This window comes from Antechinus flavipes, chromosome 2, assembly GCF_016432865.1.
Source record: "Antechinus flavipes isolate AdamAnt ecotype Samford, QLD, Australia chromosome 2, AdamAnt_v2, whole genome shotgun sequence".
Lineage (NCBI taxonomy): Eukaryota > Metazoa > Chordata > Mammalia > Dasyuromorphia > Dasyuridae > Antechinus > Antechinus flavipes.
This window is the reverse complement of record NC_067399.1, coordinates 462,280,771-462,305,062: the sequence shown is the minus strand read 5'-3', so window position 1 is coordinate 462,305,062 and position 24,292 is coordinate 462,280,771. Positions and strand designations below refer to the sequence as shown.

General features: G+C 42.3%; 1 protein-coding gene across 2 annotated transcripts in view; it reads left to right on the top strand.

Annotated features, from left to right (window-relative positions):
* The first annotated feature begins 1,545 nt into the window (after nt 1–1,545).
* The window catches only part of PHF19 (PHD finger protein 19), a 33,019-nt gene continuing 10,272 nt past the window's right edge, over nt 1,546–24,292 (top strand). Inside the window, exons 1-11 of one of the 2 annotated variants that reach the window (XM_051979539.1) lie at nt 1,546–1,923; nt 2,572–2,674; nt 10,277–10,468; nt 12,586–12,667; nt 15,542–15,637; nt 16,986–17,086; nt 17,622–17,770; nt 19,257–19,352; nt 20,384–20,452; nt 20,825–20,945; nt 22,226–22,293. In XM_051979539.1, the coding sequence (XP_051835499.1) occupies nt 10,292–10,468; nt 12,586–12,667; nt 15,542–15,637; nt 16,986–17,086; nt 17,622–17,770; nt 19,257–19,352; nt 20,384–20,452; nt 20,825–20,945; nt 22,226–22,293 (959 nt within the window). In that variant the 5' untranslated portion in view covers nt 1,546–1,923; nt 2,572–2,674; nt 10,277–10,291. Of the gene's footprint in view, nt 1,924–2,571; nt 2,675–10,276; nt 10,469–12,585; nt 12,668–15,541; nt 15,638–16,009; nt 16,132–16,985; nt 17,087–17,621; nt 17,771–19,256; nt 19,353–20,383; nt 20,453–20,824; nt 20,946–22,225; nt 22,294–24,292 lie in introns of those variants that run through there. The other variant, XM_051979540.1, reaches the window with a different exon arrangement.

Here is a 24,292-nt window from a genome sequence, read left to right as displayed (position 1 = left end):
ATGTGAGTGTATTCCTGAAGATGAAGAAGATTGTTTAGAGAATGATATAGATACAGAAGTGTTGAATTGAGGATCTCTGAACCCAGGAGATTATGTTCTTTGAGGACAAGAGCAATTTCATTTTTACCTTTATAACCTTACATCAAGTACAGAGTCTTGAATGTAGTAGGTACTTAATGAATATTTGCTAAATTAAATTTTAATGTTAAAATAGCATAGAAAATGAATTTTGTATGTATTAAGGGAGGTTCTGTGGGTGTTCATTGGGAGGTCTCCAGCGTCAAAACAAAATGGATCCAAAAAAAGGGAAAAAATTATAAAATGTAAGGAACACACAGCAATGCTACAGGTGTAAGGGACCTTAGAAACATAGAAGGATTATGCTATAGTAGAAACAGTGAGAGGTTTGGTTTCAGAAGACTTGGGTTCATGATATGATGCTTTTACTTGTAGTTGTGTGATCATTATCAAATCACTTATTTCCATTTCTCTGAGATTAAGTTTCTTTATCTGTCAAATGGGTATTATAATAATAATAATTGTATATATGGGTGGATATTTGCAATGAAATTTGCAAAATGTAAAGTTACGGAAATATAAATTATTGTAGAATATTAGAGATGAAGCTGACCATAGAATGCAACCTCCTTCTTTTATAAATGGGGAAATTAAAACAAAGTCAAGTAACTTGGCCACAATCATCTGGCTAGAAATGACAATTAGAGATATGATCTAAGCTTAGTCTTCCATCTTGTAGATCAAGCACTGTTCCCCATTGTTCCAAAGTCCCCACCTTGCTACCTTAGGTTGGATGTGATTCATCCATATGCCAGACTAGGAAGGATGATAGAAAGGGAAAATCTCCTGAATCTTTTGGTGTCCTACTCCCTAACACTGCATTCATTAAATTGTTCAATTCTCATGTACAGAATCTTCTCATCTTGCTTTGATGCCTTTCTTTAACTTCTCCTCAGTTACCTCCTTCTTACTCTCCCTGTTCCCCTAATTTTCCTTGTGTTCCAAGCATTATGGGATAAATTTCATATTAGAAAGAGCACTAGACTTGGGAAGATACCACCCGGGGTTCCAGTCTAGCTCCTCTTTTTAGTGTGTCTGTCATAAATTATTACAACCAGAGAGTACCTTAGAAATCTTTAAGCCCAATCCACTCATTTGGACCTACAGTTGCCAGGTTTACAAAGTGAATTTCAGTAGCAGAACCAAGGATAGAATCCTAATCTTCCACTCCTATTTTCAGTCCTTTTCCCACTAAACTATCTCTTATTTTATCCAAGTAGCTTTCCTTATTTGGGCCTCAGTTTCCACATTTATAAAATAAGTGTCTTGGATTATGTGCTTTATCCCCCAAATCCTCTCAAATTCTGATATTCTAGTACTCTAAATCTCCCAGTCCCATAATCCCCTTAGCTCTTTTCTTAATAATTCTCTTTTCCGTTCTTTCCACCCCACTCCCACCCCCTTGCCGGCACCTGTAAGGAAGAACACTGCCAATACTACAGATTCAGGATTTAGGGGGAGGGATTCTAGAGGGGATAAGAAGTGTCCCTACTCTGGAGTGAAGCCTTAACTACCATTGGGTACTAGTTGGGGGGCGGGGGACACTTAGCGTTCTACGAATAGGATGGAGAAGGTTAGGGAAAAGGATTGGAGAGAGATATCAGCTGTGGTCCAGGAGGCTTTAAGTAGAGAGAGGCAGGTGGAAACCACAGAGCGTGCGCCTGAGGTTTGTAGCTGAAGGTCGGAGTCTTGGAGTCGGAAGTGCACGTCAATAATTAGTCGTATGACTTTGGACAAGTCACTTGTCGTACCTGAAAGCTTCTAACGCCTCTTTTTTATTTATTTATTTATTTTTTTATAACACGGAATAATATTTGTCTACCCGGCTACGATCATCGAGCTCGAGTGAGGAAATTATCTTTGGGCTTATATAAATGGTGACATGTAAGGACCGCAACTCTAGAAGAGTGTAGCGGTCATGTCTTCTCCGGGGCTCTTCATGCTTTTAGCCCAGTCAAGGGAGGGCACACGTGGGTGGTTGCGCTCGTGGGAGACAAGTGGTCAGGAAGTCCCCGAGCGGTTCTCCACTCGGGTTGGGCACGTGTATGTAGAAGGAAGGGTAAGAGAAGGGCAAAGAGCGGGAGTGGGAGCGGGGGAGGGACGCTGCCCCTTTAAGCGCAGCCTGGGGAGCCGACTGGGGGGGGTGGGGGCGCCTCCGGGTGGGCGGCCGGGAGGCGGCGCGGCTTTGAGGCCCCAGGGCCCCGGCCCCACTTCCTGGCCGACGGCCTCCAATGGTGAGCCGGAGGATGCCCGTGTTAATTACATAAGCAGAACGTAAATAATTCGCGGGAAAAAAAAGCGAAAAAGATGGCGACCCGCATCCCTCTGTCCCCGGCTTGAGTCGGACTTCAGCTTCTTCGACTCGAGTATGGCCGGGACTCTCTGCTCCTTGAGAGGCTGACAGACGTACGGACGGAGGGACGGACAGAAGGACGGAGGGGACAGACGGACCTGGAAGTCCTAGACCTCTCACCTCCGCCCTCCCCCTTGTAGCTTCCAAGCCGGAGCCTCTCTCCATCAGTCCCCAGCCCTCTCCTCCAATGCGCCTGGTGGCCAGACTCCAAGTGGGACCGCCGGACCGACGCGCAGTCTCGGGGTAAGGACGGCGCCCTTTCCCTGCCATGCCCGGCCCCGCCCTTGCTCTGCCCCACTCTCCGGGTCCCTTGAGAGGCTGAAGTTGCTGGGAGAGAGGTGGGGGGGTGGGTGGCTTCTTTCCATCAGGCACCCCTCTTCATAATCTCCATCCTCCCGCTTTTCTTTTCAGAAATCTCTACAGAGTTGTGGAATGGGTTTGTTTTTATGGAGAAGGGGAAAAGAGGATAAAGGGTTTGTTGAGGGTCATTTGCTTTTCAGATCTCCAAGCGCAATCTGGCCAGAGGAAACTAGGGAGCCAGGGTTCTACTCTTAGGGTGAAGTGGAAGCAAGAGAGAAAAAGGGCACAGTGAAAATCTTGTCAGATGCTTTTCCCGAGTCTGGTTCTCCCCAACGGCCTCACGGAAGACTAGCGGGCGCGGGTGGGCAATCAGGGCGAGCCAGGATGGGAATGGAGGGAGGAGAGGGGGAAACGATTGTTATTTCGAGCACGTTGGCAGTACTTGGGCAACGACTCGGGATTGCGGGGATAGTTGGAGGGAGTTCATGGGATGGGGTGGGGCGGGGGCAGTTGCATAGATGCTCAGGATAGCATTTGGTTGTCTTTGAGAAAGCTAGAGACGTAATTTCTTAAAGAAAAATTTTTAATAAAAAATAAAAATTATGAAATGCTTTAAGGGGCCTCTCTCTTTATGAATCATCCCGTCCTTCCCCTCTTCTCCCCTTCCCTCCCTCTTCTCCGGGGGCCCCAGACACCAGTTTGACTCAGATTTGAACTGGACAGAGTGTGTAACCCACAAAAATGCATTTTATTTTGAATGTGTTTGAATCAGCCAATCAGAGCCCTTGGGGGCCCGGCTCCGAAAAGTCGAGGCAGCAGAGACTGAGGTGTTGGGGGCTGGGGACGCCTGCTGTGATTTGGGAGGGGGAACACTTCTGTTTGTATAGAAGAGGAAGACTCCCCAGTCTACGGAGGCTGGAGACTGTGGGGGGTGGCCCGCGCCTCTTTTCCTCCCCTCCCCCTCCCAATCTTGTTCCCTTTGCTGCACTTGCCGGCTCCTAGGGGGAGGAGGGAGGAGGGAGGCGGGAGCCTGGATCCTGGGGTAGGAAGTGTCAGTTTGTGAACCTGCAGCAGGAGCCGGGGGCTAGTGAGAGGCACCGGATCCCCTACTCGAACGGAGCGGGAACCGAGTGTGCCCCACCCCTTTCCCTGGCCCCAGTTGACTCATGCTGTTGTATCCATCCAAAAGGTGGAGAATTAGAGGCGTCATTCAGACTGCTTCCCCCTCACTCAGGGGCCCCCATCCCTGAAGAGCCACATCCCCGTCTCGGATTCTGGGCAACCCAAAGCCACAGATAGACTTTTTCCCCCTTCTTCTGTAGCAAGCTTGACTCTCTCTGCTCCCATCCCCTCCTCTTTGTGGTGAGGAAAAGTCGGGTTCCTCAGCAAGAGCTGGATCCCCAACCTCGACTATCTCATTCAAGTTTCTCTTCCTATCTGTGAAGAGTTCGACGCACAACAGGAGTGAAAAGCAGTGAATATTCCTGCAAAGCATGTACCATCTTTTTGGAACTAGGGACTAGAGGGCAGGACAGAATGTGCGGGTTTAGAATTTCTCTCTCTTCCTGGAGCTCTGTTTGACACACCGACCCTATTCCACCCCACCCCAACTGATCCGACTCCGGGTGAGATTTCCCTGAACTCTCTACGGAGTGGCTATCCCTACTATGCTATTCTCAAAGTCACACTGGGGAAAGGAGAGGCGGAGGGAGAGAGTTGGACAGCTGTTCTGACACCTGGTTTTTGGTCCTGGAAGTGAAGGGCTTTCACGTTCTTCTGTGATGTGTTGACTACTCTCTGCTTTCAGTCAGAGAAGAGTCTAGTGAACTGAAGAGAATAAGAATTGGAATGGAGACCTTTTATGATTTCTACCCCAATCAGTTTGCTCTCTAACTTTACTTTAATTTATATCTGTGTATCGCTTATGCTCCTCCTTTAGAATGCAAGCTCATTGGGGATAGGGACTATTTTATTTTTAATTTTTTTTTGGTCTTCCCAGCGCCTAGTGCTGCTGTATCTATCCAAAAGGTGGAGAGTTAGAGGTGTCATTCAGACTGTTTCCCCCTCACTCAGGGGCCCACATCCCTAAAGTGCCACATCCCACACTTGAAAGCTGGAAAGGGAGGAGGGGGATTCGATTTGGATTTCATGGAGGAAAAACATTTTACCTTTGTCGGCTACACCTGCTTTGCAGTTTACAGTCTGAGAGTTTCCTGGGACATGAAGATCAAATGACTTGTCTAAAAGATCTCAGGCAGTAAGTGCTGGAAGCAGCTTTTGAACCTGTCTCCCATAATTCTGAGGCCCCTCTCTCTGTACTAACTACTTTTGCTACCTCTGTATCTTACATTTAATTAATGCAGAATTCAACTCAGTTTGGGGGAATCTGAGGCATATAGGAAAGTTGAGAGTTGAAAAACATAGATCAATCACCCTGGGAGTTTGGTGGGAATTAGATTGGATGCATTCTATATGTATTGACATTATAAAATGTTTAATCCTTAATTGTTCCAAGATATAGGTTGTACAAAAATTTTTATTTATCACATTTTTAAATATGAAGAGCTTGAAACACAGAGATGAAGTGACTTATTTGCCCAGCCTGAAGAATTTGATTCTCCTTCTTCTACCCTTCTTTTCTAACCAGTCTTAATCTTTCCCTCTCTCACAAAGGGAAATTAGATTTCTAAGATGACTTTATAATTCTATATACTCTTCCCATTTGGAAGGTAAATGAAATTAAGGAGCATATTTAATGGAAATATTTTATGTACCTGAACCTCATTCCCTCTTTATTAATAATTAATAATAACCTTTCCCCTTAGGTGGCTATGCCTGGGGTCAAGAAAACCTGAGTTCAAATCCACTCTCTTAGATTTAGTAGCTGTATAACCTTGAATGAGTCATTTAACCTGTTTCCTTAACTAAAAAATGAAGATAATAAAAGCACTGTACCTCATAAGGTTGTTGCATCAGATATTCAGATAATATTAGCATGGAACCTGACATTTAGTATGTGAGATATATGGTGAAGCTCATTTTGTAACTTTTTAAGGCACTTCTGGGTATCATAAATCTGTGTGAGGGAGTATATGTGTGTCTTGCTGGCATACACACTGTTCTGTAGTATTGAACTTACAGTTGAGGTGATCAGATTTCAAATCCTTTCTCTGACACTGGCTGGTTGACTGTGGGAAAGCTAATTCTCTAAAAGGCTCAGTTTCTTCATGACCCCATTTGGGGTTTTCTTGACAAAGATAATGGAGTAGTTTGTCATTTCCTTCTCCAGCTCATTTTACAGATGAAGAAACTGAGGGAAACAAGGTTAAGTGACTTGCCCAAAGTCCTTGAGGTCAGATTTGAACCCAAGAAGATGTCTTCCTGACTCCAAGTCAGTGCTTTATCTACTGGGCCACCTAGCAGTGCACACACACACACACACACACACACACACACACACAGATACATACATATTTAATAAAGTCAAGTTTACATTACTCTAGGCATAGGGAAGCATAGATTAAAAATCATACAGTCCTTGCAATAAGAATTTACAGCCCCTTAGTGAGGATATGATACATAGATCTATGAGTAGGGTGGAGGAAGTAGTATGTGATAAAGCAAAAGATAATGGTATTCATGCTCTTGTACGCATTTAGAGAGATATGGTATAGTGGATGGAATACCAGATTGTAGTCAGAAAAACCTGGGTGACACTTGCTACTTTTATGATCATATGTAACCTTTTCTGAGCCTCAGGTAACCCTAATAAAGTCTCTGTTAAGGGGTTTTTTGACTGAGGAGAATTCCAGTGAAATTATAGATCCTTGACAAAATATCAACCTTTAAAGCTGAAAGACCAAAGTATTTCTTCACAACAACCCTGTGAAGCAAGTTGTGTAGTATCTCTGTTTTACAGATGAGGAAAGTGAGACTCGAAAAGATAAGTGACTTGTTCAAAATCATGTAGTCCAAGTGCTATAGGAAAGAGAAGGGAAATGCATTACTTTCAATTGAGGAGGAAGAGGCAGCTCCTAAAATGAGTCTTGAATAAAAAGGATTTCAGCAGACATCAATAAATATAATCTAGGTGTGAGAATTGACGTTCACAAACGACAGAAGCTTAGAGAGGGTAGGATGAAATCAGGAATTGTGACAGGTCCTATGACTTCATGGGTAAAGGAAATACTCTCCTTTAATGCAGGTTGATACTTTCTCTGCGATTTATAATCTCAGAGAATTGTCCACTGAGAGGCAAAGAGATTTGCCCAGGATTACACAGCCAGTATGAGGGAGAAGCAGGTCTTCCTTGTTTTAAGACCAACAGTGTATGGATTCTGCCACAATATCTCTCTAAGATTAGAGAACTGCTAGTAAACAGTATAGTTTGATTAGGAGGTAGATTGTATTCCAGGGAGTAGAATGACATAAGAGTAGAAAACTAGGTTGTGACCAGGTAAGAGATTTCTTACCCCTTCCCTGCAACCTTGGGTCCCAGATGAACCATGGTCATCTTTCATTTTCGAAAGTGTTAATGCTTGCGAAAGGCATTTCTGCAGCACTTCTAATTCTGAGAACAATTGAGTTGACTATAAAACCCTCCCCCAATGTTGCTGTTGACCTGGGAAACCTATATCTAATGTCCCTCCAGGTGGCAATGAATCAATTCACCCAGAAATATTTATTGAGATTTTTATAAAGTTGTTTGATGACAGGAAAAATCAACAAACACATGTAAAATATCCTGTTGCTAGGCACTGTGGGAAATTCATAAGTGATGACATTAGTATTTGCTATTGAGCTTATTGACCATTAATCAGGAGTCTTAAGCTAGAGTATATCACCTATTTAGTTAATATTTTGATAACTATTTCAATATAATTGGTTTTATTTGTAATCTTATGTATTTTATTAAATTCATTTAAAATGTTATTCTGTGATATAATCCATAAATTTCATCAGATTGTCAAAGAATCCTTGCCACAAAAGGTTAAGAAACACTGGTTAATATATTTGGAAACAGTTTAATAATATATAGCTCTTGCAAATTTGCTTTGTGTGACATATTAAAAATGCAAATTGTATTAATTTATATTTTTCTTATTAGAATATGGCTGTTAATAATTTCTAATTATTTTGAGAATTATTATTCATATTGTTTATTTATCCACTTGAGAATGGTATTTTGTGTTATATATTTAGTTTTCTGATAAATCTTGGAAGCCAAACCTTTATCAGAGATAATTTGATGCAATTGAAAAAATTTCAACATTTCTATACTTATCACAGATCTTTGTAGTTGTAAAACATTTTGGTTTCACACCATTTTATCTTTTGTAGTCACCTCTATCCTTTGATTAAAATTTTATTCTCTACCCATAGCTATGAAAGGTCTTGAATCTGCTTCTTTAAAAAATTCTTTATTGTGTCATCTTTAGTATTTATATCAGATACTCATTTGGAGCTTAATATGGTATGTGATAGAAGATATTAGTCTCAACATAATTTATGCCAAATAGCTTCCTTATTATATGAGAAGTTTTTATTCCAAGTAACTTATGTTCTAAAGTCTATTGAATACTGGATTGTTGACATGTATTGATTTTCATTTATCATTATCTAGACTGAAGATTTTAATTTTAAAATTTCCATTTCATTATAAAGTTAATAATAATAATAATAAAGTACTACTTTTTAGTATATTTGTTTTTTAAAATGGGTAAATTAAATGAGTATAACTAGAAAAAATATATAGCTCTTGGCACATAGTAGGCACTTAGGCTAGTTGACTGACTGATTATGATATGCACTAGAAATGCTATAAGAGTTCAGGGAAGGAGATCAGTACAGCTTGGTAGGGAGATCAGCAGTCTCCTTCTTTCTTCTGATAGGACCATCTTTGTTTAGACCATCATCTTATACCTAGACTATTGCAATTGCCTCTTGATCTCCCTGACCCAAGTTTCTCCCTATTCCAGGCTATTACCCACTTAGCTATCAAATAATCTTCCTAAAACATGGAACTGATCATGTTACATCCCCTATCCCTTACTCAATAAACTCCAATGGCTTCTTATTAACTCCAGGATCAAATATAAAATCCTCTGGCTTTTAATACTCTTCATAATCTTGCCCTTTCTTTCTAGTTTTCTTACACCTCTCCATGTAACTCTATGATCTTGAGACACTGGCCTTCTTACTATTCCTCACATAAGACACTTATTTCCAGATTCCAGTACATTTTTACTGGCTGTCCTCCAGAACTGAAATTCTCCTCCTCTTGGCTTCCCTGGTTTCCTTCAAGTTCCAGTTAGAAATTTCACCTTCTCTAAGAAATCTCTCTCAGTCCTCTTCTATACCAGCACCTTTTTTTTTTCTGTAAATAACTGTATTTTATCCTGTATGTATCTTATTCATACATAGTTGTGTTTTATGTTGTCTCCTTCCCTCTTAGATTATTAGTTCCTTGAGGACAGGAACTGGTTTTTGCTTTTCTTTGTACTTCCAATGCTTAAAGTGCTGGCATATAGTAGATGCTTAATAAAAGCTTGCTGATTTGACTAGGACACCAGATTAGAAATCAGATCTGTATTTTAGCTGGAACTTTCTTGATCATTTATTTATTTTTTCTTTTTTTTTTATTGTTTTTTCCCTAGTTATACATGTACATTAATTGTACACATTGCTTTATGAATCATGTTGGGAGAGAAAAATCAGAACCAAAGGGAAAAAATTATGAGGGGAAAAAACAGAAGAAAAAGAAAAAAGTGAACATAACATATTAATTTACATTCAGTTTCCACTTTATTGATAATTTAGTACATGACTTTGGGAGAATCATTCTTCCCTCTCAAGATGAAAAAGAATTTTAAAGTTGGAATGTACCTTTGAGATCCTCTGGTCCAAATTCCTTATTACTAGATGGCAAACTTAGACACATCCAGAGAGGAGAAGTGGCTGGTCCAAAGTCACACAGAAATTTAATGACAGTTGCAATCTTGTTTTTCTGACTTTTAAATCCATTTTTTAAAAATAGCCTACCATGTGATTTTCTGATCTTTCTCCAAAGTTCCTTTTAGAACTTTTGTAAACATTTCATTGACGAGATAAGATATGAGCTAGAACTTGAAGAACTGGTAGACCCTGGGTTATTGAAGACTTCTGAATATTTATTTGCCCTTTGGTAATTTTATAACTAATAGCTAATTTAAATTGGGATAATAGCATTAAAAGAGGTTTCAAAGCCCTAGAGTTGGTTTTCATAAGAACACATTTTAAAATCAGGAAAAGGGACAAGACAAAAAAGTTACTTAATCAAGATCCTAGTGAAACATAAGTTACCCAGTTTTCTTCTCTCCAGGTAAATCCTAAAGGGAAATTGAGGTCTCTGTGCAAAACCTCTGCTCTAACTCTTTTTTTTCCCCATAGAAAAGGCTAAGTGTATATTCAACTAGGAATGTGATTCTCTAGGCACTAAGGAATTTTGTGTTAAACATTGTAGAATTAAAGTGTTATCTTTGTTTTTTTTTTTTTTTTTAATCCTAGAGGTGGTCAAAACTGATGGAGAACCTCTCTCTGGAGCCAGAGATCCAAGATGACCGTGGGTCACCCAGGGCAGCGGGTGCTCCCACAAAGCCCAGAAACAACTTCAAAGACTTGATGGTCAAGCTGACCGAGGGACAGTATGTGCTGTGCAGATGGACAGATGGACTGTATTATCTTGGAAAGATTAAAAGGGTAAAACTTGGCACACTAGGATCTCCAATTCCCCAGGCTCAGAGCCCAGTCCCTCAGCATCAGATTCTGAGCTCCAAAACCAGACGGGAGAGGATTGCTGAGAAAATAATTAAATAATTAAAATTATTGACAGTTGCTTATTATCCTCAAGTGGCTCACATAACTGGGAGAGGAACAAGATTGAACAAATCTAGGTTGTATATAGGTTTGTAGGATTTAGAACTAGAAGGGACATTAGAGGTCATTTAGTCCAACCCTCTGTATTGTGTTTTGTTTTGTTTTTTTCTTTTCTGGTGCTCAGGTAAGTAGGGTGTTGGGAGTCTAAGTTTTCTAAGTAAATCGAAGTCTTTTTACACGATATGTCTTCTTAAAATTCACTGGCATAAACTTTGGCTAAAAAGGGAAAGGCCCTAAGGGGAAGATGGAGGCTTGAATGTCTGGGAGAAGACTCCAGCATTCATTATTCCTCAGAAAGTTTTTGCAAAAGCTATTCTTATATTCTGTCTTTTCCTTTAATAAAAATATGGTTAAACTGTGGGTAAAAATATGGGAGGAAGATGAACTGGAAAGTTATATTAACTGAGGGTGATATATATCTGAGAGGCATTTTGTATTTGCTTTGGGGTCTTGATAAAACTTTCTAAAGAAAAAGACAAATTCTAACTGTAAATAGGGCCCCCAGCTTGGAAACATTAAAACATCTACTCAGTGGATGCAATTTGATGTAGTCAAGTGTCAGGGCACAGATTGGAAGATCCTGATTCTCCATTTAACCTTTCCTGCTGTGTGTCCTTGGACAACCCACTGGCCTTATTTTCCTTGTCTATAAAATAAGGGGGTTGGACAGTATGATCTCTTTTAGCTCTGAAATTTGAGAACTTTTTTGAGTCTATCTTTGATGAGTCTTAGCAACATGGACATGGCAGGATCATTTCCAGCATTCTTATGCTTCTTCTAAATCACTTCAGTTTTCTGGATGTCTAATTTTTTTATAATTATTCTCATGGAAGGCATCCCTGCCTGCTCTTCCTTATACTCACTTATTTAGTAAATTCTTTATCAAGAAATATGTTTTGAGAGTTAGCTTATGTGAGTCTTAATTTTCAACTAGGCCCTTAAGGTAATCTTTTTAGCCTGTATATTAGCCCTATTAAAAACCAATGGCAGACTTAGCATAGCGTACTGAAAAGTGCACAAAATCTGGAGCCATAAAAGCCAGGATAAAGTTATTAATCTCCTATTAACTCCTTTTAATATTCTTGGCAAATATTTTCCCTTTTTGCTTTCAATTTCTTCATCTATAAAATAAAAAAGCTAGACCAAATGAAGTCTTACGAAATCTTGTCCAGCTCTAATCTATTAAAACTATCATTCACAATTCCTTCACTACTTATTCTCCTTCTGGATTGAAGCATCAGAAGCCAGCCTGATTAGGCTATACATCTTTTCTGGTGGTGATACATTGAACAATTGTCAGTTAATCGATCAGTCTTTCTCTGATGGGTCCTGATGAAGAGCATGAGCCTGAAGGGATGGGACATCAGCAGGATACATTCAGAGAGTGGGGGAAAAAAGAAGAGGACTATCCAGACCTGGCCACTTAGGGAGGGCAGACTTTGATGAATCCAGAGCTAGGAAAGGACTTGAATCCTGAGACTCTAGAACCATTTCTGCTGCTTTCTAACTCTTTGACACTGGGCCAGGTACATAACCTCTTAGAGATCAATGCAAGGAGTTAAATATAAGTTACTATTATTACAGGGCTCAGGGCATAGTGGAAAGAGAGCTGCCTTTGTAATAGGAAGATCTGGATTCAAGTATTGTCTCTCATTCATACTAGCTGTGTAGCCATGGACTTCATTTAACCAATCGGTATCTCAGGAAAAAGTCTCTAATATTCTAAATTAAAGAAGAGTCTCAATCTGTATTAAAGGAAATTTTATAAATCAAGGTCCCTCTGCCAGTGAAATCACAAATCCAGACATCATCATCGGCATCAAAGGCCAAGTGTGAAAGCAGAAGATGACCCAAGAGCACCTGGGTGTACTTGACAGTTTTGCTCGGGGCTAAATCTGATGGGCGAGGGCCCTCACTTCTAGTCCCCTTTCTAACCACAGGTCAGCAGTTCCAAGCAAAGCTGCCTCGTGACTTTTGAAGATAACTCCAAGTACTGGGTCTTATGGAAGGATATCCAACATGGTGAGTAACCTGAAAGCTTGGATCATAGCACCTGGACTTCCTTTATGGCTAGATTTCCTAGGATTTTCCACTAGGATTTCTCTCCTCCACTCACTCCTCCATCTGTTCTTTGTCTACTTCCTCCCAGCTTGATACCTTGTTTAATCTCTAGGTTTTTTAGGGTTTCAGAATCATAAAACATATAAAGGTATAGCCAGAAAGAGTCTTAAATATCTAATTCATCATCACGCTTCTCTCCTTTACAAGTTGAGCAAACTAAGGCCTAGTGTTCAGCACAATATAGTAAGAAGAAGAAGAATGATAATAATCCTTTTATTATCATCAAGGAATTTGAAACTAGGAGGAGAAGAAAAGATGGATGACTAGATAGGAATTCTGAGTGAGATACATCCTCATTTCATAGGGAGCAATAGTGTTAAAAAGGAAGTGGTCATGGGCTTTGTCAATTTTAGGCTGGAAGAACTGACCAACTTCACTGAGGCACATGGATCTCATCCTTCATTCACTCATTCATTCATTCATTCATCATATACTTACTGAGGGCTAATTATTAATTCAGTTCACCATGAAGAGGATCCATGCACTGTATAACTTGACAATTTAGTCTTCCTTTGGGAATCTAGATGGTGGGAATGGGAAGAAAGAATGTAGCAAAGATCTTTAATTCAGATATTGTCTGATGTTACTCAAGGTGCATGAAGTCTTATAGACAGAATGTTAGGACAGGAAGGAATCCAAAAAACGAGCTCTTCCAATCCTCATAGGGGTGAAATAGAGCCTTCGATATGAAATTCAGAAGATCTAGATTTGAATTCTTGTTCTACAACTTACCACTTGTGTAATTTTGAATAAGTCAATTCTCTCTTGATTCTCCTTAAATGTAGGAGTTAGATAAATTCTCATTGAGATTGTCTCTAGATTGGATTCTATGATTCCTTCCATTTTTCAGTGGAGAAAATTAAAATTTGAAGAGGAATAATTTATCCAAGAACAAGGGAAGTTAGAGCTAGAGACAGTCATTTTTCAGTTGTGTTATGATCCCATTTGGAGTTTTCTTGGCAAAGATATTGGAGTAGTTGCCATTTCCTTCTCCAGTTCATTTTACAGCTGAGGAAACTAAGGCAAACAGGGTTAAGTGACTTGCCCAGGGTCACACAACTAGTAAGTGTCTGAGGTCAAATTTAATCTTAAGTAGTACTTCTCACTCCAGATGTAGCTCTTTATCATTAGCTCCAATACCCTGATCCCTCAGCCAGATCTCTTTGTGCTAGTCCATTCTGTTCCTGGCTAGCCACTCACTGTCACTCTAGGAATTGTATGTCTTATAAGACCTACTAATTAGGACCAAAGCAAACTGAACCTGAGCCACAAGTTAGTTTTTATTTTTTTTTTTTTACAATTTTTTTGGGGGGAGGGTGAGACAATTAGAGTTAAACAACCTACCCAAGAGAACACAATTAGTAAGTGTTAAGTGAATGAATATAGATTTAAACTCAGGTTCTCCTGATTTCAGGGCCAGTGCTCTATCCATCACACCATCTAGCTACTCCTACAGCTAGTTTTTACAAGGTCCAGTCAGAACAGACAGCCTGTTCCATGAGAACATGGGGTTTATATTCTCCCTAAGAAACAGATATTACTCAGCTCCGGGAAAAAAAATCAACTAAAAAAATATTGTACTTTTCATATGACTATAGTTTTTGGAACTAAAGGAAGTCTTATACATAATTTAGTCCAATTCTTTCATTATACAAATAAAAAAAAACTGAAGTTAAAAGAAAGGCAAAAAGCTTTGGTAGGGTATGATGGTATAGAAGGGGTAGGGTCAGGAACTGGAAATGAAGATGATTTTTTTTCTGGAGTTGAGTAATATCTCATACACTTAACACTTACTAATTGTGTGCTCTTGGGTAAGTTGTTTAATCCCCAATTGTTTCACCCTTCATCCCCAAAAATTGTAAAAAAAATTAAATAAATAAACTATTTAATGGCAGGCTTGGGACAACAAACCAGATCTCCAATAGTTGCTTAAAGAATCACAGGATTTAGAAATAGAAAAGACCTTAGAGATGATCTAGTTCACCCTAATAATGAGGAAATTGGGGCATTTTCCCTGAGTTGCTTTTATATTTGACATTTATAGGAACTAGCAGGTCAGTAAACATAGTGTAATGCCCTCAGAATCTGAAAGAATCTTGAGTCATATCCTCCCTAAAAGATTCTCAGCTCATGGAGTGGGGGGGTGTCTTAAAATTCCCTAGCTTCCTGGCAGAGGGCCAGTCTCCTCTTGCCTTCCTTATTGTCTAGGCCTGGGCTTACCGTTAGATGAACAAATGAGTGTTCATTCTTCCATTGTGAAAGCTAACCCGGTATGCGATGACTTGGAGCCAGTTGACTTTATTTCTGGTCCTGGCTCTGCTATTTATAAGTTATGTGACCAGAACCAGTCCCTTCCATTTCTCTAACACCTAACATTCATTTCATTTTGCAGGTGAAAAACTAAATGCTGATGCTGCTCTGTTCAAAATAATTTTTTTAACCTGAACAGAGACAATAGATTTAAGAGTTGGAAAGGACCTTAGAGTCCATCTGTTCTGACCCTCCCCCCATTTTAAAGAGGAGGAAACTGAGGTCCAGAGGGGCTTAATGATTAGCCCTAAGGTCACACAGCCAGTAACGGTAGAAATGGGATAAAAATTCAGGGAATCTGACTCAATCCTTCCTACTGTACCACACTGGTTATATTCAATCATCTCTAAGTCCCTTTTATTGACATCATTCTGAATTTGCTCTAAGGTCCTTTCCAGTTGGAACATAGAGGGGAGAGGCTCTGTCCTTCATTTCCTGACTCTTCACTGTTATTTTCTCTTTTAGCTGGTGTTCCAGGCGAAGAGCCCAAATGCAACATCTGTCTGGGAAAAACATCTGGACCCCTGAATGAGATTCTCATCTGTGGAAAGTGTGGTCTTGGTGAGTGACAGTGCTGGGATCAGACCGAGGTCAAATCTGCCTTTGTTCAGGGTAGAAGCGGCTCTCCCTGTGGCTCTGCCGTTCTTTTCTAACTTTGTCCCAAGAGCACTAGTTCACCCTTGACCTTGCCTTTGCTGGGCAGTTGCCTAGCACAGAATGGGGAACATTAAGGAGATATTCCACCCTAGGCATGTTAGAGCCCATCTTTGAACCTCAATTTCCTCGTGTGTAAAATGGGTCTAATAATATCAGCATTACTGTCTCACAATACTATTGTGAGAACAGAGCTCTGTAAGCCTTAAGTGGCTACATAAATGTGCACCATCACAATTGATGACTCCACCCCTGAAGGGGAAGGCAGAAAAAGAGTTTGAAGAAGATGAGGGGTGAAAACGCTGACAAAATGATAAATGTCACATTTCTCTAGTGTATAAAACACTTTTCTCTGGACAGTCCTGCCCATTCTACAAAGAAGGAACTTGAAGTTAAGAGAGGTAAATCATCCTTAGGTCACACAGTAAATAAGTGTCAGAGACAAGGATTTCCTGACTCTTGGTCCCTTTGATACCTAGATCTGCCTCGTGTACAACCGAGGCTGCCATGGTTAGTTCTGCTCATTTGCTCCCATTTTTCCATCTGGGGTAAAACCTCCAACTCACCAAACAGGGCCCCCGTGCTGAGGCCCCCAGGGAAGACCTGCCCCTCAGGGTCCCCCTATCAGCCTGGCAACACGGTCCCACATCCTCTCCTCCTTTGGGCGGCATTGAAAGCGGGGGCCAGCCTGCCGATGTTACTTAAGAAAGAGGAACTCGGCCAAGGTCTGCTGCCAGAAGCAGGAGCGAGGGCGTAAGGTCCAGAGCTGCTGCTTCTCTTGCCGCTCTCCATGGAAGCAGAATGCGACACCCAATAGTAGCCAGATCCCTTAAATGCCCAGTTTTTAAGAAGGAGGCTTTCCTCAGCCAGACCTGGGGAGGGTATCGAGCTCCGAACACCCAGGGCACAGTCTGGTGACTCCGTGTGTGCGCACGTGGGTGTGAGATTATGTATGTGAGTGTATGTTAGTGCCCGTGTGAGTACCTGGGAAGTGTGGAAGTCTGTGTGGATTAGAAGTGTGGGTAAGGAGGTAACTGTTGACTTAACTTTCCTCAGCTTGGAAGAGTGCTGCTTACCTACTGCTCAGAAATGGGGTGCGTGTGAACCGGGGATGTAATTCTTGCCTTCTGTCGAGGAGAAGCCCCAGAGTTAGGCAGCTGGAGCTTCCCTCCCCAGAAGGGGGACTGCCCTCCGCGGGGGCAAGCGTCTGCATTCTGTTTCCCTGAGGACACCTCTGTTTGCCCCCCCGCCGTAGGTTACCATCAGCAATGCCATATCCCCATTGCGAGCAGCACCGAAGGGCCTCTGCTAACCCCCTGGTTCTGCCGCCGCTGCATCTTCGCTCTGGCCGTGCGGGTGAGCCCTCAGATCCAAATCTGGTTCTTACCGCCCCCTCCCAGACGGTCTGTCCCTGCAAGCGGAGACCTTTTGTGGGTGAGGAAGGATTCGCCCGTCCCAGCTGCCGGGCACTGAGCCCCGTCTGGTCACCCATGTACCAGCCCGCCCGCGTTCACCCAGGGGATCCCCAGCGCTGCGAGGTTTCTTGGGAATGCAGGCTGTGCCATCCTCCGCAGGACGCTTTTCCTGGCCTTCCCCCTGCCAGCGCCCTCCCTCCGAGACTGCCTCCCCCGGGTGCCCACCATTGTTCGTGTGTGTTCTCTTCCGTTAGAATGGGAGCTTTCTGAGGGCAGGGACCTGGTCTTTGCCTTTCCGTGTTCCCCGGCACTCGGCAGTGTCTGTCACATGGCACAACCCCTACAAATGTTCGCTGCCTGCTGGCCGGCGACTGCCCGTTCCACATGTTGGCCCCCCCGCCAGGGAGGCCTGGGTTCTCTTGCAGCCCCCGGAGCCCTGGGAATGACTTGTGTGCCTTCTCCCATCTCCTCCCCAGAAAGGTGGCGCGCTGAAGAAGGGAGCCATCGCCAAGACCTTGCAAGCAGTGAAAATGGTGCTCTCCTACAAGCCTGAGGAGCTGGACTGGGACTCCCCGCATCGGACCAACCAGCAGCAGTGTTACTGCTACTGCGGAGGTCCTGGAGAGTAAGGGCCTGGCCGTCTTCCCGGTCAGGAGAGCTGGGCCCTTGGGAGGGGGAGGTGCGGGCCCCAGAGTTAGTGGCTAATGACATCCCAGCAGGTGCCGGTTCTGCTGTTCTTTGTCCCGGGCAGACCCTCCTCAACATCCCAGTTCTTGGCTTCTGAACCCTGCTAAGCTAGACTCTCCACAGAAGAACTAGGTTGGGTTGAAGACGGAAGTAGGTTTACCAACCTCGTGACATAAGGAACAGGAAGACCAGATCAATAGAAAACTGACAGACATCTGGAACAGAGATGACAGGGTCTGACCAAGGGAAAGGACAATGGAACTAACTGTCTGTGTCCGTGCTTGGAGAACAAGACCAGGGGCACTTACTTCCAGGCTCTCTTCTCTCTCTACCAGACCATGCTGGCTCTTTTCCCAAGTTAGCTTTTTCGGATGGTTGGAGAGGAATGGGAATGGGACTTATCCCTGTAGACCTTAGTTCTGCAAGGAGAGGGTAACTAGAACTAGTTGTTGGAGGAGAAAATTTAACAAGTGAATCTAATAAGCATTAATTGATCATTCACAGGCATAAGGGAGGTCTGTACTGAAGAGGTAGTGTGTCTGGGATGTACACATAGCACTGGAGTCTAGAGAAAGGAAGAACTGAGTTTGAAGCTTACTTCTGACCCTAATTGTGTGCACATTGACAAATCACTTCTGAGCTCATTTCTTCATTTATAAAACAAGGATAATGATCATTAATACCTAAAGCATCTCCTTATAGTCTTGTGAGGCTCAAGGGAGCCAAAATAAATCAAGGGAGTCTTAAAGCATTATATGACTTCAGTTTGTATTGTTTCCCTTGTTAAGTAACAGGGTTGTGTGGGACTGGTAGAGACCCCAAATGGAAGATCCAGATTAAAGCCCTAGAAGCCTTACCTCACAAGACACTGCAGTTTTAAACCTCAACACCATATTCTAACCTCTATAGAAGAAAAATGAAAAAGATTGAAGATGAAGAAATATGGATTGTAGCACTTGCTCTGCTACTCATTCTGTGACTCTAGACAGTTCAGTTTCTTTTTCTGGGTGTCTGTTTACCCATCTATCAAATGGGGTTAACAATACTTGCCCTACCTAGCTCCTAGGAATATTACGAAAATAAGATGAAATGACAAGTGATTCTAAAAGGTATAAAGCCAGTTAAGGTGTTAGCTTGTAATAGTAATTATTCTCTTTTTAAAATTGCTTTGGCTATTCCTATGAATATGTATCTCTTTGATATAAATTTTAGTTACAAATGTTTCCCAGTATAGGTTGGGCGTGTATTACCCCAAAAAGAAGAGTTTAAGAAAAGAAAGGAGAGGAAGAAGGAAAGAAGGTTATTCCTGTCCTCACAGTCTAGCTTTTCCTTCCTTCCTTCCTACTCCCCTCTCCCAATATCAATTTATTCTAGAGGAAAAATGCTAAAAGGCTAAAGCTGACATGGGCTTCTTCTCTTCCTAGATGGTACCTAAGAATGCTTCAGTGTTACAGGTGTAGGCAATGGTTTCATGAGGCCTGTACCCAGTGCTTGAATGAGCCCATGATGTTTGGCGACAGGTACATGTTTTTCTTAAGTGATCTCTGCTTGCCCCACTGAGAACATGTGGGATTATATATGTCCTTATTTAAAATTTGGTATGCTTCTTTGTCTAGACACTTGTGTCTGTGTATGCAACTCCCTTTGCTTTTCTCACACATTGTATGTGTTTATTTCTGTTGGCATTTTGTGTGTGTGTGTGTGTGTGTGTGTGTGCTGTGCTATATACATGCATATCTAATTCTCGGCAGAGGGGGGTGATTATCTTTTTGTGTGATTATTTCTGCATGTTGTATCACAAAACATGGACCAACCTCTTTGTGTCCTAACTCAGCAGCCAGTGTTTTAATGTCAATATTTATTTATTTAATTTTATATCAGAAACTGGCATTTAATCTCAGAGACTTGAGAGAGAGTGGAATGTAAGGAGGGTCATTAAGTTAATATATAGGATTTCTTGACTCCTTGAGTATATCATGGTGAAGTTTCCAGAGGAAGACCCCTCTGCCTTTTTCCCTTTTCTCCATCCAAGTCCATTTAATTTAACTCCAGCCTTCTTGGTCTCAAAAGTCTATGAGGCACCCCTGAAACTGAGTACCACGTGCTCAGAAATCCAGGGACTTTCAGAAACATGAAGCAGAGGACAAATTGGAGAATTTTGAAGAACCAGTCAATTAAATAGTATGTATCAAGTGCCTACTGTGTGCCGGGCACATGCTAAGTGCTGGGAATTCAAAAAAAGGAGGAAAAACCACTTCCCTCAAGGAACTCAGTCTTATGTGGAAGACAGCATATCAATAACTATGTACATATCAGCTTCATACAAATATATTGATTGCAGCTTGTCTTAAAAAGAGAATTCTAAAATTAAGGAGGTCTACTTCTGACAGAAGGAAGGACTTTGGCTGAGACTTAAAGAAAGGGAGGCAGCAGAGATGAGGAAGGAGAGTATTCCAGGTCAGAGAGGACTGAGTCATTCTTGGATGCCCAGTTCTGCTACTCAAGAGTTTCCTTAGCTGTCCCTGACCTCTTCTCTCCCTTTTTCTTGCAGGTTCTATGTGTTCTTCTGCTCGGTGTGTAACCAGGGTCCAGAATACATTAAGAGGCTACCTCTAAGATGGTGAGAATAGGGTGAAGTTGGGAAAGCCTCGTCTTTTGTCCTTCTTTGCCTCAGTTTCCTCACTTGTAAAGTGGGGATAATAATAGTACTTACCTCCCAATGCCAGCTATTATTGTTCCTATAACTTGAGAGTCTTAGCCCTTCTTGGATCAAATTGGTTTTGTCCCTCCCAGAAAAAAAGATATAATTTGTTCTTTGCCACTTGTCCCCATATTGGACCCTCTTCGTCTATAAGCCCCTAATCCAGCTATGATGTTCCTAACAACCAAACAAGGTTTAGAGCATGAAACATTTCTCCCAGTCTCTCACTTAGGAGTGAGGCAGAAGACCTAGAATATAAGTTCATTCTAAACCTTTTCCTTCTATCCTCAGGGTGGATGTTGTTCACCTTGCCCTCTATAACTTGGGGGTACAAAGCAAAAAGAAATACTTTGATTTTGAAGAAATCCTAGCCTTTGTCAATCACCATTGGGATCTTCTTCAGCTTGGCAAGGTACTGGGGCTGGGGATGGGAAGGAGAAGGCAGGCAGTGACTGGGATGGGGACAGAGAATAAAGAAGGAAATAAAATGAATGCTGGGAATCCATTCGCTGAAAATGGAATAGACCCAAGAAGAGAAAATGTCAGAGATATAAAAGAACATCTTCTCCAACCAGCTCATTTTACAGAAGAAGAAACTGAAGTCCCTTAAGGGGACCTGACTAGCAAAATCACAAAGCTCACTAGAGGCATTGCATGTTTAATTGGAAAAAAGGTGTAAAATCCAAAAGGCTGTTTATGATAGTTCCATTTTCAGAAAATGGCTATTCCATCTCTGCCTAGCTAGAGCCCCAGTGATCTGGGAGAAAGTTAGGAATGGAAAGGGAAGGAGAAACGGGGCAAGCCAAGTAGAATTTGGGCAGTTCAGGGGACTGACTGCTGCTTTAGTTTGAGATCGATGGGTTCTGGGGGAACACTGAGGCAATGCTGCTCCCTACTGGTGAAACTTTGAATAGCATGTTTTGATACTAGAAGACAGAAACCTGTTTTGTTGCTCCATCTTTTAATTAGTTTTGAGGCACATTATGAGATATTTGGGAATTTGCCATCGGTCCTCACACGTTGCTGAGGCTCAGAGGGGTTCAGTGATTTTCTCAGGTCCACACAGCTGAGCCAGCACTTCAGCTCGGGTCTCTTGACTTGGAATCCCGGATTAAATACTTAAAATTACATCTTCTTAGCATTTTGCAGTTCCAGAATAGGTTGTAATCCAGGGATCCTCCAAGCAGCCGTGCAGCCTAAATGAAGCAGAGAGTGTTGGCCCTGTTTTACGGATGAGAAGATCACGGCTCTTGGACATTACAGCCTAGGAAGCCCAGTCCCCCCGTTTTTAGAGATTGGGACACTGAAGCTCCAAGGGGGGACAGGGACTTATCAGTGCAGAGCTAGGACTCAAATTCTGGTCTCCTGAAGCCCAACCTCTCTCCCCTTTTTTGTACTGCTCTTAATCGCCAACCAAAACACCGAGGGAGGCCGGAAAGTCCTCCGAGTTTGGATATTCCAGGAACTCTGAGCTCCCCTGAAAGTGGAGACTGGGGGTGGTGCGTAGGGAGGCTGCTTGAAGCAGAGGAGGACAAACAACCTGCCCCTGGGCCAGAGACTGCAGCGAAGGCTGGTGCTCACCCTTCTCCTCGTGGTCCATTACTGTTTAATTTTTGCCTTTGTGTCCCTAGCACCTAGAGCAAAGCCTGGCCCATCGTAGATACTTAATGTTTCATTGAATTCCTTCCTCAGCTGACCAGCACCCCAGTGACAGAGCGAGGACCCCATCTCCTTAATGCACTGAACAGCTACAAAAGCAGGTGAGCCGGGCCCAGCGCTTGGAGAGACAGAAAGATGGGCCGGGTTCAGATCCCAGTGTCTGGGCTCCTCTCACCCCGGGGCTCTCGGTCCTCCCTCCACACTTTTCATCACGCTGTGTCTCTCCCTCCTTCCCACCCAAGTCTTCCAGAACGCTCCATGCCAACCAAAATGCCCTCCTTTCTGACTATGTAAATCCAAAGCATGTTTCCCCAGTGATCTCAGGGAAACAGAATGAGAAAACTAAAAAAAGACCGTGGAACGTGGAGAATGGTCTAAGATGACTCAGAAATCATCTAGGACCTAACCCTTCTTTTTGTGGATGATAACGGTGATACTTCACATTTCTGTAGCATTTTCTGAACAGCAGTCCTCATTGGTGAGTGAGGTCTAGAAGGGAGCAGGCTGACTCATTCAGCAGCGCTTTTAGCAACCTGAGCTTCTCCTGAAACAAAGGGTCAGCTTCTCAATGTCCATTTCAGTGATGCTCTAGGGCTGCAAGTCACGGGACGTCGCAGGCTTTGGAGAAATACAGCTGAGGGTGTCCAGAAGGCTGTAAGGGGAAAGGCACATGTTAATCCTGAGCAATTTGACCCTTTGGGACAGCCAGGAGTTAGGCAAGCAGAGCAAGCCGTGCATAAGGTGCCATCGGGAAGATAATGTAATCAGGAAAGGTGTGGCGAGAATAAGGGCTAGTGGTCAGCCTGTGTGTGTTTTCTTGAAACTACATTAGGAAAATCAGAGTCCATGTTTCCTTTCCCCAAACCAAGTCCAGCTGGGTGGAATATCTAAAAGTATATCATGAATAAGGGTTAGAAGACACATAGGAATTGTGATTTCTGTCGACAGTAATGTGATATATAGTAGTTAGAATTCTATCTAGTGGGTGGAGTCATGAAGGCTGAATTCAGAGTTTAATTTCAGATGTTTCTTAGCTTAATTTCTGTTTGCCTCAGTTTCCTCATCTGTAAATTACAAATAATAATAGCACTTCCCTTTCAAGATTATGATGAGGATCAAAAAAGATATTTGTAAAACTATGTAAATACTGGCTGTTATTGTTAATCAATTATATGCTTACTTGTGGTTCGAAGGATCCATATTAGTAAAATCACAGATCATTTAATCAACTACTATTTCTTTAGCATCTGCTGCAATGCCAGGCACTGTACCAGTAGGTAGGAGTGATCCTTCAAAATCATGGAATATATTTTTTCAGGTTTACAAAATACTTTGTTTTAAACCGCTCTGGGTCTGTTAGCTATAACAAATACCATTAATGTCCTCATTTTACAGGTTGGCCAACTGAGGCTTAGAGAGAGTAAGTAATTTGCCTGCTGTCACACAAGTGATAGATAATAAGTACCCAGCCCAGTTCTGACTTTCAGTCTAGTTTTTTCATCATACCCGGCTCTTTTTCCCAATCGGATCTTGATACTTAGAATCATGGGATCTTGGAATTTCTCTAGTCCAGCCTCCTGACTGCACAAGATTTCAACGAGCCATTCAGCCTCTGAGCAGACACTTGCAGGGAGTCGAGGCATCAGGAGGCATCAGGAGACAGCTTCATATGCTTCCTCATGGTGGACCCACATTTTTGGAACTTCACCCCTTTGGTTCTACCTCTGCCCTGGGGCCACAAGATACATAGATTGTACTTGGGGCCCAGTATAACATCTTTTGGCCTTTGGGAGGCAGCATGGCCCAATGGAAAGATCACTGGATTTGTAGTCCAAGAACCTGGGTTAGAATTCTAGCCGTGGCCCCTTGTCAATCTCTGACATTAGACAAGTCACTTAAACAATCTCCAACAATGCATCAGTGTCCCAGTTTTCCCGCATTCCCTCCAATTTTCATCATTATCTTTTCCTGTAGTCTTAGGCAATCTGAGAGGTGTGAGGTGGTACCTCAGAGTTGTCTTAATTTGCATTTCTCTTATCAATAATGAATTGGAGCATTTTTTCATATGACTAGAAATGGCTTTAAGTTCTTCATGTGAAA